Raw genomic sequence first — 18,150 nt, forward strand, 5'->3', positions numbered from 1 at the left:
TCTAAACCCACCCTGGTTTTACTATTTTAGGTATTTCACTTTACATGTATTTATACATCACCTATTGCCTAGCTCGGATGTTTGTGAGTTGTCATTCCATAAACTGACTACAGTTACAATCTAATAAATCTTTGGCTACTAAATTAAGGCCGTTCCTCAGATTTACAGTGATTTCTGCAGACAGAAAAGCAGTATTCACTTACAGGATATTATCATCAATAAATAAAGATATATTTACAAAATAAGGCTAAGAAACAAGCTTCACTTCTTCCCCAGACTAGCCATTAAATCTGTTAGTGATTCACCCTCTCTGTAAAAATTAGCTCTCTTTCCTTGTAGGTTCGTTAGATGTGTTGTTAAAATACCCAGCCCATTTTCTTCTTTGCTGCTGTAATTATTTATAATTATAGGCTCAGAATCTTGGGTTGGGATTCTTGTACCAGCCTCTCCTGCTGATTCAATTGCAAGACTAGGACAGTGTTTTACACTCCTGTAGCGCTTTGCCTCTGAAGGTCTCCAGACACATTACAGACCTGTGCCCCTATAGGATAGTAAATTACTCGTAGATTGTTACCACGAGGTTTTGGATCAAGATGCCAGGAGGGGGAGCAGAACCCGCATGTCCCCGTTCCCACTGTTCCAGTCTCTATACTCCCTCCCTAACCCCATTATTATTTTATAGGAATTCATCTCTGAGAAGACAAAATTGTGCCTGATAAAATGCTGCAGTGTCTAAAAGCAGGCAACATAGAAAAGATTGTGTACAAGTCCCTTTTTTAATGGCTGTTGCCTTTTCATAGCCTTACAGATACAAAAACAATTCCTTGCCTTCCTCGGTCAGCTGCTCCTGTTCCTAAGGGCTGTTTTATTGACGTCTGTGCAGTGTGAGAGGAGATTCTAAAAGGCAGTTAGGTACCTTAAGATGCAGATAGACAGTCACTGGCATTTATAAACGCTTCCAAGAAGGTTAAGGCCAACACGCTGATCTTGAAACTTAATTGGACACCCATTTAGTTAGGCACATGAGTGTCTTTGAAAGATGGGGAAAACACTGACCTTTTTTTCTTTACCAGCACAGGTAACTGAACAGGTCGATCACGTGCTGAAGGGGTTAAAAATCTCATCCTGCCCTGCAGCTCTACTAAGGAGTATTTGCAGGGTCTCAGCTTATCTTAGGTGGTCCCAATGGACCGGATGGCCTCCAGGTGAAATAGTTCACAAGGTCAGCAAATGAGGAAGCTTCCAAGGAAAGAGAGACCCTGATACAAGCTGGGAAAGGCGGGCTGTTCTCTGAGTTTCTTTTGATGTGACGAGAAGGAGTAAGAGTAAGGACAGAGACACTGACCTTATTTAAGTAACTAAAGACAAATATAACATAGACAAGAATCAACAGGACAGAGAGTATCAAGAAATTTGCCAGACTCGGTAGCTGTCAACTGAGCTAGGAGATAATACGAACAGTAAATAACAGTATTGTAGTCAGGCTGTGTTAGCGCTCATCAGAACTTGGTGCTGGTGCTACCTCCTGCAGTAATTAACTAGAGGAAATTGTACAAGTGAAATCTACGTTTTCAACTACTGTAGTGTATGTACAGTGGGTGCTTCCAGCAGCAGAGCTGAAAGAAAGAGCAGGTTTAGGAAAAAACTATCCATTTGTAGGATAAAGATCTAGAAGGAGGTATGCGGAAAAGCAAATGGGCAGCTACTAATGTATGTAGGGGAGACCCAAAAAGTACAGCAGTCCTCTGGTTCACAACCTCATTTTTTGAGAGAGAAGGGTAAAATTTATTTTCAGAAGCCTCAGTCCGAGAAAGACCCTCAACTTGACCTTGATTAATGTTAGCAGCCAAGAGTGGAGAGCATTGGCTAGCAGGAAAGGTAGGAAAAGATAGAAAAACAGGAGGGGAGAGTGGATTATGGGGAGTTGTGAGAGCTTACTACAGCAAGATGTTAAAAAGCTGCAGTGGATAAGGTGCCAATTTAAAATCAATTTCTAATTAGATTATGAAACTATTCATCTGATTTAAAAGGAAAAGACAAAGTCTGATGATTCTCATATTGTAGTTGTCTTTGCTGATAGGACAGCCAGTGACTTGGCTTGATATCCAGCTACCAATCCAAATCCTTTCTCATCCCCGTGTTTGGTGCGGTAGATAAAGCTACACCATTTTGCATCATAACTATAGGGAAAAATGTGTATTTACAGTTATTTGGAGGAAAGTCCCTGTGTCCCCTTAACAGCTCAGGGGCTTTAGTAAACATTGCAGCAAGCATACTCTCAGTTTGGAGATGGTAACAAAGCCTGAATCAAGTGGAATTCCTGTGGTTTTAGATTTCAGTGTGACCATTTCACACCAAACCAACTCAGGCCCATTCTGTGTGTTACCTGTCTCATGGGGTAGAGAATTAGACAGCTCTCTTAGAGAATCAGACCCACACAGAGGTAAACATTACTTACACTTGCAGGAATGAGCGTTTACTAGGGTCAGCACTGATGCCAAGGACTTCTAGTCTTTCCCATGGAAAATTTTAGGTTTTCCAGTAATGCTGTAATTATCACCCTGTCATGTCACAAAGCAAACAGGTTGGCAAACCTAGGTACTGAGCTAAATAATCTGTGGCATAATCTAAATGTATAATGGTAATTAAGTCTGACAACTTAATAAGCTAGTGAAATTCAAATGTACAGAAGTAATCTACAATTAAGTAATCTTTTGTAATAGCACCCTGCCAGTTTGTAAAATTTCAGGTACAGCATTGTGTACTGTTTTGTAGCAAAAATATTGACATAAGGAGAAGGTATCCAGACAATGATCAGACATACATTCAGATCAACCGCTACAGTACATGGAAAGGTAGAATAAAGGCAATGATTCATTTCAGGCATTCAGTTGCTGCCACTTGCATGTGTGCAGAGATGCCATGCTATATCTGGGAAGGGCTTTTTCTGCTGTACTTGAGGGGTTATGATGCCTGACATCTCTAACACAGTTTTTGGCATTTCATCACCTAACCTTAGGGATGGTTGATTAGAAGAGTGGTCTCTCTGTGACCCTGTAACGAGTCCACATGTTGGTCAGTCTTGGTCTTTGTCTGATTGCCAATGTTCGCTTGTCCCTGCAACAGAGAGCAGTGGAAAAATTTAGTAGTAAGGGAAAGGATTGGATAGGATCAAAAGACAGAGAGCTGACTCCAAATGGGCCTGATTCTTCCCTCCCTTACCTTTTTGTAGCTCTCTACTAAGCCAGCCAGCTGGTGAGAACTGGGAGGGAATCAGGACACATGTTTCTAGGAACTTTTAGATTTCTTTTTTAAGGCTTTTTGGGTGTCAGATTTTCAAAAATCAGTGCTTTTGCCTTCACTTCTGCAGCATGTGTCCCATTCATTTGTGCACAGCTGCCTTGAAGGAGAAGGTAAAAACGCCACCCCATCCCTCAGAAAACTCTTGAGTGCAAATTGGCTTACTGGGCGCTTTGTGCCAAACAATGCTGTAACCAGCACTACTGCTCCACAGAGAGTAATTATATTTTAGTTATGATGTCAATAAGCAGCTCCCAGGAGAGATTGTCTTTTTCTAATCCTTTGAAGCTCTGAATGAATAAAGTGAGCCTTGGAAAAGCAAACCAAAGCAAGAAACTTTCTAAATATAGGAACTGCTTTGGAGTTTTTGCATGACAATGACATTATTTTTAGGTACACGTAAGAGATTTCATGTATTTGTCAGTCTGAACCATTGTGGCTTGTGTTCTCTTTTCTTCTTCTTTTTTTTTTTTTGCTTCTGCTTCTACCAACTTCCCTGTCTTTTCATGTTGTTATTGACTGTTTCTACAGAGACTGTTTTCGGAGCAAGAGCATTGGGGAATCAATCAGAGCCATGTTATAAAAGGATCCCCATCACCACAGAGCTGAGTAAGTTATTCTTTGGGAACAAATTTCACAGAAGCAATATGCGTGCTGCATTATTTATTTACCCCAGGCCCTTTTTAGAATTCACAGACAGAAAGCGACAAGCACTATATGTCCAAGGAACATTAAAAGGTTTGACTTAGATGTTAATTCACTAGCTTTGAAAGAGTCAGGATGGTTTATCAGGAGAATAAATATAACAAAGTGTTACGAAGGTCTCAGTGTGTAGCAAAACTCTGAAGCATCCATTTAGGAGAAAGATGATGGTCTTGTTTTTTTGTGCTGGACTAGATCTCAGGAGATCTGAGTTCTAGCCGCTTGGCCCACATTCATCCTGCCTATCCTAAGATATCCTTTCGCTAAGGTAAATAAATCAGAAGCATGTTTGTCTAGCTTCCCCTTGTTTTCAGTGGCGAAAGAGGTACCATCAAAGGCAATTCTGCCCACCTGCCCAAATCTAACTTGTCCTTTTGCAGGGCCTTCCTCTCTCCATTGATTATAAAAAGCACTGAGAATGACTGCATGCCCAGTTTTCATCCCACAACAAAGTGGGCTGAATCAAGGCCTAATTTTCTGTTTCAGCTGCCTCTTTCGGAAATACTTGTAATGGTTCCCTCCTCCTCCTCTGGATTATGGTGGTAGCTACAGGCTTCCTCCCCATGTATATAAGTGGCTGTGAAAGGACTGAGCCTATTCCAAACAGTCTGCAGTTCAGGGCATTGTGCCGTGAATGCATGGGGTCTAGTACTTGGACAGGTCTATACGCACAGCAAGGCAGACAAGGCAGCGCAGGCATTTTACTCGAGACCCCAGACACCTCTGTCCTTATCGTTCCACAAGGCTCAGCCTCTCTAGATTGCATTCATAACTGAGGCAATAGAGCTCTTTCATGCTATACTTGGCTGGTTTTTTATCTTTGTCTTCATCCCCCGATGATTTCAAACTAGATCCATTAATTAGGAACATGTGCACTGATTAACTGATTACTAGTAACATAGCAGTCAGTGTCACACCAGAATGGTGTGGCTGGGCTGCCAGTCCCTGGAGACATGGATGTTTAGCTCCATTTAGAGTGCTGACACAAGAACGTACTCATCAAATTAGCATAGCATGTTGCTAGGCATCATGACTGGCCCCTGACTCACTCGGGCTTTTTTCTGTCTGTCTTTTTTATTTTTTGATGCAATGTTTGTAAATAATATGTGGGCTCAGCAATTTCGGGGAGAGGTCTTTGCTTTCCAAACCTGCCCGGGTTTGTAACTGAGCCAAGGCTAGTGACCAATCCTGGTCTCTAGCAGGCACTAGCAATACTTTATTTGTATGAGGCTGCAGCTGGTAGGTCAGCGTGGGAGAAGTGCAACGCTGTGTCCCAGAAGCAGTGAAGCACCTCAGCAGGCTATTTAGTCCTGTATGCTCCTCAGACTTTCAGTCTGAGGAGCTGCTGAAAGACAAATAGCGCACGATAATGATAAGATAATGATGCCTCCTCCAGAGTCATTTCAGTACTCTTGAATTTCCTGGAATGATGTTTGGATACTCTGCTGTGCTGTGGTTTAGACCTTTATTTCTCCTGTGTCAAAAAGTTTCAGAAATGTTTTGAGCAGGCTACTGAGGCCCAGCTCCTCTGAGAAGATACTGTGTGGTCAAGCTAATATCTTTAGACAGGCATTGCACCAATGTGATTTCCCTCCAGAATTTAGTGCGTCGGTGGAGAGGAAAACATCTGCACTCTATTGACATGACTTGGATTTTAGTCATGTCAGATCTTTGACAAAATAATGAATCGAGCCCAGTCTCTTAACGCCTTCCCCCAGCACATACTGAGCTAACAACACGTGTAATAAGGATGGATTTGGCAGAATTAGCTGAGGGCCCGTATACCTCGAAAAGGGGCTGGATATGAATTCTGCCTTGGGGAGCAGGAGAGTTATGTGTTGTCATCGTGCCCTAACATAGTGCTGCTTCTCCTTGCCTAGGGGTGAGAAACCCTGGAAAAAAAAGAAATGCTAAGCCAACCACTTGACGTGAGGCTAATTCAAGGCCCGTTAAATGGCAAGCTGCACACTGGGTTTTTGCGGGCCCAGATCTACCAAGCTGAGAACCCTTCAATGTGCTGAGCATCTTCTGAACCTGTGGGTTGGTCACTGGGCTCATTGGCATGGTATAAATGGATATTCCTCTGAAACAGTGGATTTTAGAAACCCTTGCCATAAAGGGCCAGAGATTTGGAAGTGATATAGCAAAGTAATCTGCGAAGAAATGAGAATCCCGCAAATATGGGAAAAAGAAAGAGAATGGTGTGGAGAAATAAAATGGGTCGCTTATTATGCCTGTGAGACCATGCTTTTCATACCCAGACTTTCATAAGCTAGTCAGTGGAGTCATGCTGATTAATACCAGGTGCAGGGCCAACTTCTAAAATCCAGGGTTGGTAAAATATCTGTATTGAGGAGACATGGCTGAAGGATGGCACTGATACTGCAAGACAACAGGAGGCATTAATAGTATTGTGATTTTGGCTAGCTTTAGTCATCTTTAAAAATGATCCACTCAAATGCCTCCTGGCCTTAGGGGACATAATAGAAATTAATCATTACTCACATGGAGTTACTTGTTCTCTCTCTCTCTCTGTTAATGGGAAAATATGGGTTCTCAATCTCAATTCCTTTTGCTCCTCCTGTCTGTCTCCCGCTGTGCTGCTGTCACTCATCAGCATTCTTACTGGCAGTGCTAGAATGCCAGGACATACCTAGCACATTCAGTAGCACAGTAGGGGCCCTCTGCCTGGATGTACTTAGACAATTCACTGAAAATAGAAAAGAAAGTTAAAGAAGAATCCCTTTCAGAGTAGAGGGAATTCTCCAAGACTATCTCAGACAGTGAGAATAAGGCTGAGAAGCTAGTGAAGATTCTAACATATCACTGTAACAGTAGGACAGCTGTGAAAGTGACTCTCTAACTCCAGTTTAAGCCAATAGAAATAGTGATTGTTCTTCTGTTAAATCAGGAAATTGAGAGGAAAAGGGGTGTGGGTTTTTTTTTTTTTTTAAATCAAAGCAAGTAAATGAGTTGTGGTCGGGCAACACACTTTTTTGAAAAATGAGTTTTAGGATTCTTTATCTTTTGGCTCCTCTTGCACAATTGATCAGCAGCGCTGAATATTTTGTTCCTCTTTCCTTTACAAATGTAGCATGCTGTGGCTAGCGCTGGACACAGAATGGCTAGCTAAATTTATGGACTTCATTTCTGACTCTAGACGGCTTCTCTCTGTTTCTAAGATGTTTCCTGTTTCTTCCTCGCTTCTCCAATAGAGTCTTCACCAAACGCCCAGTTCATTGATCAGGCTTTCGACATCAATTCTGAGGTCCCAGAGCAAGGTCAGCTTTTCACCTCTGCGGCCTGCACGGGAGATATCTTCTCAGATAGCTTCTTGAATTCTCTTTTGTCTATTGTAAGTAGATGCATCATGTCCTGTCATAATTAGTGGTGTCAGAGACATCCCCTCCCTGTGAGGAGTGTAACAAAGTGATGGCCAGCCAGGGTAAATCCGCTTAACCTAGCCTTTACAATGGTCAGCGCCAAGTGCTTCAGAGAAAGGCACAAGAAACCTTGCAGTAATTGGTGATTTAATTAGTTATTTTATGCCCCGAGAATTATACATGTCCATTCTTATGTAAGCAGTTTGCTAATCAGAGGGCCTGTGTGATTTATTGGGGTAGTGAGTTCCACAGACTGAAAGACAAGCATCAGCTCCAAAAGACATGACTCTCAATGCACTCTCCCTGTGGTTGATATACACATAGAATTATTTGGAGAAACTTTTAGGGTGTTTTGATAACTCCCTCGCTTTCCCAGCTCCAAAATACTGGTACGCTACAAAAGGTACGTAGAGTCAGCCTAATTTATTTACTTTTTGATAAGATGTTGTTGCTATCAGCCCCTCTAAAGGGAATGCAGTCACTGAAGCCAAAATTTGGCACAAGTTGGCCCCATGCTGGAAGTTTCAGCAGTGATGCCAAAGGCTGAGCAGATTATGGGGACTTTGAGTTCTTTCCTGTTCATGCAGAATGGATTTTTACAAGTCTGGCTGGAGGTGCGTGGGTGAGCTAGGGAACAGGGAGTGTGCACTATCACCATATCACTACGTCTGCACTAGAGCAGACATAGGGATAAATAGAACGTTTAACTCTTCTCATCTTTTTAGCTGTCAGTCTCGCACCTGGGCAGAAATTTAGGTGGAAGTTTGGATGGAATATCCATTGAACTCAATGGGAATCTCTAAGCAGTTATTTTCTGAAAAGGTCTAAAATGAATTCCTGCTGATCCAGAAGACCACATCAGATTTTAAGAGGGGAACATATTTTGATTCTCTGTAAATTCCTGGCAATTTCCCTTTAAAAACATTTACATCATGAAGATTGGGTACATTGCACCAAAAATGCAAGAACGGAGGGAACACGACAGTCTTCCCCTGGTGACATAGTCGTTTTAAGTTGCTGTCAAAAGTGAGTGATACTGTTTGTGGTAACACCTGTGAGTGACAGTTTAGTGCAGTTAAGCTAGGATTTGGCTGCAAAAGAGCAGTTCCGCTCATAAGCTGGCATTTTCAAAACTGCCTTCTCTTTTTCTGAAAGCCCCTTTCTTCCTTTTCACCTTGATTCCCCATGCCTCAGTCTAGTTCCATATACCTGGCTCTCAATTCAAGTCCAAGGAGATAGTGCTTGGGTGGCAGTTTTAGAGAAAATGAATAAATAGAAAACACGTCTCTCAAGGGGATAAGCAGTCCAAACAAGTGTGTCAAGTCCCGTCATGCTTTCCTGAGAAGGCTTCAGTGTTAGTGAAAGTATTATATTGCTGCTACTCACTGATTTGTCAATCAGTCAGACAGTAATTAATGACCACTAACGTCAAATGTAAAAAAGTAGCTTGAGACAGAGCATGACCTGTCTTAAAGGATAAAATTTCACGCAAGTATAAGACTCCAAGTCTGTCCAGGAATGATCAGCACTCAGCTCTGCTTTAGAGTAGAGGAGCAGCTTAAGTTGGATTCAGTCATTCTGTAAATATAGGGAAGAAGGAGAGAAATATGATATTGTTTAGCAATTGCAATATCAGGGGAAAGATGTATGAATGAGAAGATAAAGAGGAGGAGTTCAGCAGTCCAGTATCACCTCCATTTGCTATCACTGTGAATATCTGTTGAAATTCCCTGGGACGCACAGAGGAGAATGGCTGTTCTCCTTTAGCTTGTAAGGAGAGTGGCAGAAGAATCTGTGTGGCACGAAAACAACTTTCATATGGTCTATAAAGTGAACTGTTACCCCTTGGAAGCCTGAAGCAGGACTGGCACTTGCTCTAACCTGACTCTTGGAGCCTCCCTAGGCAGAAAAGAACAATTCAGTGAGCATGGTCATTAGGGCTCGGGTACTGTAATGAGCCCTGAATTCCCTTCCTGATTTAGCTGCAGTTCCTAACCTACACAGAGCCAGTTTTGAAAGCTTAATAGTAGCATGGATTCAGTGGGTCTAAGCAGCTGCTTGGTGATGGGAGGAGAAGGTTTCTTCCTGTGCAGGGGCATCCCTGGAAATGTGCATATCTCAAGCCATAGCCAAAAAACGACTGGCAAAGAAGGTAGCATCTTTCTGGTACATCACAGAAACAGCGCTCCTTTAAAGTCAGCTTGGAGACCCATTCTGAATGCAGTGAGTCTTTCCTGAATGCACATACATACGCACATACACACCTCTGTAATTGTTTTTCCCTTTTCAAGCTTCTGCAGTGTACCTCAGCAAAGAAAGTACAGAATGAGGGTGACACGCAAATCCTATTAATTCATCCAAGTATGGAAATACAATCCTTTTGATGTCAGAAAGTACAGCAACGATATGTTAAAGAGCTCAGCACATTTCAGTTAAATATGTAAAGTGCAGATTTCCCCAAAGCTGTATCACTCCTGGATAACCCTGAACTATAGCTCCTTACTTTAACAGTCTGAGAATTACTCTAACAGCATTATACCCTTTTGCCCGACAATGTGGTCAGATGTTCTTAAGCGGATTTGAGTTTAGCTTGGATTTAGTAACACCGTTCCTTCTCTGCAGCTTGCTTAGTTTCTTTCCTTAGGAGAACGTAGGTGACAGATTCCGCAAAGTGGCTCTATACAGGAAATGAGCTTTTAGAGAAAGGGTGGAAATTAAGTTGTTTGATGCACTGCAATCCGAGGGAATGCTTTTAGATCCAAAAAAATGTCCCTGGGTTCTGGGGGAATTTTTTTGCCCTCAAATCTGAATTTGAACTACAGTATTTTTTTCTGAAAAAAATACTAACTGAGACAGGGGCACAGAAGGAGGCTTTCAAAACCCATGTAGCAACTACAGGGACAAAAAGTTTCCTCCTGCTCCTGTGTCCTAGCTGAGCAGGGCAGTTGCCCTCATCAGCTCCACTTTGCACGCTGTGCTCATGCTCAAGTAACTTCAGAGCTGCTGCCCAGGTATTTTACCCTCCCTGTCCCCCTCGCCCCCGCCGACTGCAAAAGTCATTTGATAAATCAGTGGGATCTTCTGAGTGCTCTTTGAAACTGAAATGGGCTAAGTAGGTGGTCGTCCACAAATACTGTCAGAATACTTTATACATGATTTAGGACTATTTTAAGTGCACAAAAAACTCCAGAGTCGTCGATTGTGTTCTCCAGGTTTTCACTGGAACAACTTTGCTTTTCTTTCAGGAACCAGGGCATACTACTTAATCTTTGAATTTTCAATGTCTCTTCCTTTCCAGACCTACTACAACCATCACATCTTGGCTTTGCTGCAGACTTTGGTGACAAGTGGGACAAGCCCAGCGTTGGAGGAACAACTGTTGGAAAAGGACAGCATACTGAGCAGAAATTCTGACAAAATAATTCACATTGCATCCCGAGCCAGATCCAAACTGGCACTCCTGCCAGTGTCCAAGAGGTTATTAACGGGTGTCATGGTGAGTTATATCACTGAGCGGTGCTTCATAGGCTGAGTTTTCATCCCTGCCGCTAGCAGAAGTGGAAACAAAAGGCTGGTTGTGATTACCCGAAGTTCGGCTTCTTTCAGCTGAATCCACTATATAGCTTGAAAAGGCTAAAGACATCAAATAGTCTCATTTAATACTGGCTTCTAAGCTTTTGGGAAGCACTGGTTTTCTTTTCTTTTTTTCTTTATCCAGTGATAAACACGTAAGGGTCCTGGTCCTACTACTGCAGCTCCCAAATGTTATGGCACTAGAAATAGTGAACAGTGATTGATACCAGTAATGATACTTGGTTAAACGCGTGACTTAGTATTAGGCTGAATTGTCTGCTTTGGTCCCTTTGGGATAAGAGTGTTTTTGCTTCTTTTATAGCAGGAGAACTCCTTTGGAGACATTTACTGCAGAGCTTTAGACTTGTTCGGGATACTCTGCTTTGGGCTCTACCGTCTGATGGAAGAGCCCAATCCATGCAAGAATAGGCAAGTACACTTCATCTGAAATGGTACCGTAAGTCAAAACAGAGTACTGATGACTCTGAAGTTAAACATTGTTATAGACGACCTGAATTACTTACTTTTGTCTTGAATTTAGATATCCTTGTAGGCATCTAGGGCCATTTGACGCAAGCTGGTGTGTGATCTGAACATCACTCTCTGACTAATTCTGGGGACTCTGACCAAGTGAGCCTTCTTAATTAGGGAGTTACGGGAATAGGAAGTTGGTAATGATTCTGAGGGCATGGATTTCAGAGAATTTACAAGCAGAGAGAACTTCCTTATCAAGCATTTTCTACTCAGTGAGCCTTAAAATTTTGAGATTTTAGTGACTGCTTGAGCTTCAGATCTCTTTAAGAGACATTTAGTCTTGATTTGAAGATTTTGAGCAATCAAGATCATATCTTTCAGCAGCCGTTGCAGAGACCAATTAGCTTCATTTAAAAATGTATCCTATTCTTAGGTAGAAAGATAGGTAAAATTAGGCCCTCTGTACGTTGTCTGATCGTTCCAAAGAATTCTGCAGATGCAATCAGTCATTGCAAAAAAAAAAAAAATCTGCAGCTTGCTAGCTACCATAGACATTCAGTTGCAAGACCTCACAAAGCAGTCTGAATCTCATGTTCTAGTGCTTTTTCAGGTTTGTGATTGCTCGGCCCCGCAGTGATTTGGAGATGCTACCTACAGATCTGCTCTTCTGTATTGTTCCATTCAACATTGCAACAACTGATGACCTGTGACATGGGATGGAGAGTCGGTTCCAAGCAAGAAAACAGGTAGTAAAGACAGCCTCATGCCAAAGTTATGAGAGATTGTGAAATGCCTTGCAAATAAAGAAGAATTGTACAAATTATTAAGACCCCACAATACATTTTCTTGGTTCTTGTTTCTTAGGGGTGCCGTGGGCAGTTTCAGTTTGGCTAAACATTGGCATGAGATTATCATTGAAAACTGTATTGTTAAACTCTGATATCAGACTGGGAGTAAAATGCCTCTCTGCAACGAAAAGGACAAAAACTTGAGCCTCTGCTAAGCCCTGCACAGAGCAAACCCAGTTATATACAAACTCGATGTCTGGGTCAGATTTAGAGATTCTCTGCTGATTTTCTCAGTTCAAAGAATACAACGCTCTAAAATATACTTTTCTTGCAAACACAACTGAAGATGCTGGAATGATGTGCATTAAAAGAAGTAAAATAAACAAGCAAAAAAACCCCTATGAACTTGTACCATAAATCAGATCCCGCCCTTATGTTACAAAGTCAGTTGCGGGAAGCAGGAGAGAGGGTTTTTTTTTCCTCTTTCCCCTAACACTAATTAGGTTTGAAAGACTGCAGCTTGAGTCCAGATACCACATGCTGGGAAGAAAGGAACCCAAACAGCTGACGCAGAGTTCAGACTAAACTAACTGCAAGCTCCCCAGGGACATCACAAGGTAAACCTGATAGTATCTGTCATTTACAATCATTATCAGGCAACTGAGTCTCTGTAATTTTACTAGGAAGCCAATTAACAGAACCCTGAAGCTCAAGAATAAGGTCTTGGTCCTTTTTCTGTTTTAGACAGGAAGAAGGGAAAGTAAAATCTTTGTTTAAAATAAATACCCCAGGAGCCTTCCCACCAGGGGAATGGTCAGATCCGGGCTAGCACTTTTCCTTTTGAGGAATAAGTTAAAGCACTGAACTCAAAGTCAAGCAGCTGACTTCAGTACCAACTCTGCAACAAGTTGACTGTATAACCTTAGGTGAGTTATTTAACTGTCTCTATCCTAATACTAATCCCTAATCCAGGGAAAAATAACAACATAGTTGTTAATTTAGATTATGAGAGCTTTGGGGAAAGAGCTGTCTCTTGTGGTTTGTTTAGCCTAGCATAATTAAGTTCTGATTTAGGAGACGTTTAGGGACTCTGCTCAAATAACATGAATAAGAAGCAAGAGAAAATCTTGGACCAAAATTCCAGATGGAAACATATCTGCACTTGGAGAAGTTTGGAATTTGGATTGAGATCTGAGCCTTAATGTGTTGGGCTCATCTTCCCTGGAACAAACTAATCATACATTTTCAATTCAGGACAGATTGCAAGTAGTAATGGGTGAACCATGCTTAGAGCAAACAAAATACCATAGCAAGCGTGCCTTCTCTTTGCCAGCCCTTTGCAGACCTGAACTTGTGCCAAGACAGTCATCTGATCTCTTGGTAGGAGCTTTTTGGCCTAAAATCACCCACTGTATATAGAAACTCAGATAAAAATTTGTGCACTGGATTCTGCTCACCCTCTGGCAGAATGAGGCTTCAGTAATACAGTACTTCAGTCCGTTCCCTAGCATGCATTATGTTAAACAGGCACGACAGATAAAAGGTGGAAGGAACAGCCTAGGCAGGCTTTGCAGTGTCCGATACAAGCGTTAGGAAGAGCTGAGAATTGACTACAGAGAGTAGCTCATACTAAGACTCCCCGCAAGCTTTCTAAATGATCATCATCTAAACCCTTCTTCATTTGCAGCTCTAATTCTCTTAGTCTAAGTAGAGCACAGAGGAGGTAACATCCCTGTTTTTTTCTTACTGTTCTATTGCTTTTAAATAACTACACATACCTGGAACTCTGTTCTTATTTTAAACAGGTCCTGTGCAATGTTAAGGCATTTTTATGACAAAAACTGCAAGAAGCACCAAAACCTATTTACTTAGAACTTTCCTGAGTGGATGAGAAACTCGGATGATCTTGCCAGCAAACTCTTCTTTCTGAAATCATCTGCTTTGTCTAGAAAATGGGGACAAACGTTGAAAGTGCTCCTTCATGATTGAGATCCAGAACCTATTAGTTCTAGTTCTAAGGTGCAAAACACTGGATACTGGTGGTGATTTCTCCTCTTACACTGACAGCGTCTCTGCGATAGGGGAATATGCCCATCTCCGGTCACGGAGCTTTTCCAGTGCAGCATATCTTCAGTTGCTTAACCTTCAACTGCTAGAGCATGTACCATATACTTCACTGGGGTAAGGCAGGGCGGGTGAGAGATGACAAGGTGAGGAAAGGACCTTTTTCACTTTGTTCCTTCCACCTTGTTGTTTGGTTGCTGTCTCTGTGCAAGCAATTCTGTTTCTCATGGAGGAAGGAAGGGGGAGAGAAATCCTAAGGAAGGTAAAAGCATTAATGGGTCAGGGCCTCCTTTGCATAATTCTATTATCACCAGGAAGATTCTGTAGTAATCATGTTAGGCATGTGCTCTGGAGCATCAAAGTGACTTGTCTTACCTTACTTTTTGATGTTAGACAGATTTAAATGCTTTGTACAGATGAAGCACCTCAGGCAGCTGATCAAGAAGGCATGTGCTGTTCAAGAAAACCAAAGGCCTGTTTCGTTTTTTTTTTTTTCTTCTTAATGTCGACAGTGCCACATTCTTCCAGCAAGGAATAATTTCTGTTGTCACAAACTGTGAAATGCAAAGGTCTAAGAGAGAATCTGTGTATGGATGCATGCAAACATGCTTTTTTTTGAAGCTACAACCTCTGAGATCTCAGCAACAGAATCTTCTTGTGTATTGGTGGGTAACATGCAGATATTATTTCAATAAATTCAGTGCCTGCAGTGAAAACCACTGTGTGGTACACAAAGCTGATACAGGATCTCCGCACTCTCATTTGCTAATCTGCCCCCATTCTAAGCTGTAAAGGTCGCCTCAGCGTGTGGAAGGGAGATAAATATTAGTAGAGTTTATTTTTTTAGCAATGTTACTGGAGTCTCCAACTGAGTTCTGAAGCTTTTTGTGTCAGGTGCCAAACAAATACAATGAGAAGTTGTCCATGACCTAGTGTGTTTATGTGGTATATTAAAAAAAAAAAAAAAATTAAGGCAATCAGAAGAGGTGTAGTTTGCTCAAAGTCATATACCAGATTGGTGGTAAAGATGAAAGTGGAACCCAGGTGTCCTCATTCCTAGCCTAGTAGCTTTCCCACTGGGCCATTCTGCATCTCTGCTCTCACATCTCAGCTCCTGCTACATATGCCTAACATGATCATACCCTTATCAGTCTGTCTAGGGATCTAACAGAGTCTCTTCCAGAGGTGGCAAGAAGACTTCTAAAGTAGCCTTCATGGAGCACTGCCTGGTTCATTATTTTCCATTATTTTCCCCAGGCATTGTAAGATGGTTGGCCTGTTCACAGAAGCTAAGAAATATCATCATGCTTTTTGAGAGGGAATTGCCTACCTGAGATTACAAACTAGTTGACACTGTTTCTGTCTTGTTTTTTTGATCTTCTGGGCCGCACTGTCATTTCAGGCCGGCAAATGAAGAATGGAACCAGAAACCTCTCCAGAGATGCATGCAGGGATATGTAGATTCTCCAGAGACTCAAACTTGCAAAAACACCCTAACACAGGCATCCACTTGGTTCTGACTACTGATACGGGCATGCAAACACAGAGGAACTCAGGCCTCTACAAAGAGCACTTGCCCAGAAGGAGATGAGTACACACATCCAAGCCTGGGTTGTTTTGCTCCCTCCTCCTTTGTGTAGTCAGATATAATCCAGCAGAATGAGTAGTGAGGGATGTCACTGCTGTGAGCTGGGTTGCGTTTTGCAGTACAGCATGCTGCGGGTGGTGACTGACACATAGTCAATGAGATCTGAGGAGAATCTAGACTCTATAAATGTTAGATGAAGCGGGCTGGGGATTGAGAAAACAAGATGTGGCTGCAAACACCAAGCGTCATTATTCTCTGAGCAGAGATGGTGAGAGACTGAGGAACTTCCCATGGAGTTTAACTACCACACAGCAGGATGAAGAGCCATCTCTTGATATGATGGGACATCTCATTGTCCTGAGAAGACTTGGGCAGGAAGGGTACGTGGCAGCAGGAGCAGCTTTTCAGAGTGTGTATACACAGTTCCCAACTTCTGTTGAAGCTTTAATGGAGTGGGTTTTTTTTTCTTTTTTGTTGACACAACAGCATTTTGTTTTCAGCCAGAAGGAGAAGAGAAATCAGTCATTGGGACTTGGAATTTTGTTGCCTTGTAAAGTTTTCTGCTACAAAAGTGCAACCTCGTTGAGGTTCATTCTTCACAGTGGGATTTTTGGGACGGGGGGGAAAGAGTTACTAGTTTTTGTGAAAAAGAGTTGTATTTTTTTAAGTCCCTCCTTTATACAGAAGGATTCTAAGGTCGAGGGTAAAGGTTTAGTTCTGTTTTCCTCTAGTTTACTTTCTTGAATAAGCCCATACTAGTGGAAGCTTTAAAGAAATAGTACTGCTATGACTTAGTCTTGTGACTCTTAAATAGATTAATGTCTGAGTAGCGGGCATTTCTTTCTTTCATCTTAGTCCTATTAAATGCCCTTCTCTTCCCAGCAGTGGAGAAATAGATGTACCCATTTCCTACACGCTCCCATAAGTATCCAGGATTGGCTCTTGCCAGAGATGAGCCTGTTGTCTCCGCTGGTATGGCTATCCTTATGTACTTGCATATCCAGGGAACTACCAAAAAGAAGCAGCAGTCCTCAATGCCAGACTAATACATCAATCATAATTCCTGAACTGCCAGCAGTCATGTAACTGCTTAAAGACCTCAACAGCCCTCTGGCACTTAAAGAAAAAAATCATCTAATTAATCACAGGTGAAACAGCTTGGACCTACTCCAAAAGCCCCTGAATTTACTGCCAAGCTTTGATGCTAATTTTCCTTCTAAGTAACCCCCTAAAGAAATTTACGATTAGGTAATTAAAGTGATGAATAAAGAGATACTTAGAAGAAGGAGGGAGAAGAAAAGAAAAAAAAAGCTTGAGTCAAAAGCCTTAAATCTCCTCCCCTCCTCAAAGAAAAACATTAGTCATTTTTGCACATGCATTGTCTCTGAAAATTGGTTTGCATTCCCACAGGAGGCTTGAGAAATATTCCTTAAATCAATGTTTTCCTAAGCAAATAGAAAAGAAAGAACTCCTAAACAGATTGTAATGTCAAGATGGTTGGAAGAGAAAGGACTTGTGGCTTCTCTCTGAGAATCGCACGCTAGAACTTTATTGGAAATAGCCTTTTCCCCATAAGTACCTGAGGTCCAGTTTGTTGAAGGTTATTAGATACCTAGCAAATTCATTTTAAAAAATGTACTGGTATCCAATTAAGAACTTTTGAGCATCTAAATAACTTTTAAAGTCTGGCTGTAAGTTTTTAATAGGACGCAAGTCTTGCATGAGAATGAGGTTAATGTTTTTCAATGTCCCCTTACATTCTTCCTCTCATTTCTTTCAGAGGGGAGGGAGATAGAGTTTGATTTTTTGCTTTTTATTCAGGCAAATGCGCCACACTGAACTCAAAATAGGGAGCGTATATTTAAATGCAGGGGCACATTCTGCGAGATTTTGATGGTGCCCAGATTGTTCTCACAAAAGGTATGGGTACAGACCCAAAACAGAGGAAAAGGTTAAGACCTCAGTTTCAGTTTCAGGCTTTTTGTTTGTTTGTTTTGGTTTGCTTTTTGTTTTTAAACGCATGTCGTTATCTGGAGATTTGGTACAGGTTGTTTTGGTGCAGTCATGGCTAATTCTTTCCTTGTGGCCAAAAGAGAGTCTTGGACTTCAGGAAACTTTCTGGCCCATAAAATGAAAAGTATTGGGGTTTTTTTGGCAAGGGGGAGGGGACGCAAGGTTCATTTGTGGTGGGAGGAATACTTTCCTTTTACTTTCCTTTGCTTTCTGTTCTGGTCCCAGGCCATGAAGTGGCAGAAAGCCGCCATGCATTTGCCTGGGT

General features: G+C 41.8%; 1 protein-coding gene across 1 annotated transcript in view; it reads left to right on the top strand.

The window, feature by feature from the left end:
* Window positions 1-18,150, top strand: part of KCNU1 (potassium calcium-activated channel subfamily U member 1) — a 212,821-nt gene that overhangs the window by 67,842 nt on the left and 126,829 nt on the right. Inside the window, exons 23-27 of the mRNA XM_068920533.1 lie at window positions 3,832-3,909; window positions 7,218-7,357; window positions 10,684-10,881; window positions 11,281-11,387; window positions 12,043-12,178. Coding sequence (XP_068776634.1) covers window positions 3,832-3,909; window positions 7,218-7,357; window positions 10,684-10,881; window positions 11,281-11,387; window positions 12,043-12,142 — 623 coding nt within the window. The 3' untranslated portion in view covers window positions 12,143-12,178. The remainder of the gene's footprint in view (window positions 1-3,831; window positions 3,910-7,217; window positions 7,358-10,683; window positions 10,882-11,280; window positions 11,388-12,042; window positions 12,179-18,150) is intronic.

This window comes from Struthio camelus, chromosome 27 (assembly GCF_040807025.1).
Source record: "Struthio camelus isolate bStrCam1 chromosome 27, bStrCam1.hap1, whole genome shotgun sequence".
Lineage (NCBI taxonomy): Eukaryota > Metazoa > Chordata > Aves > Struthioniformes > Struthionidae > Struthio > Struthio camelus.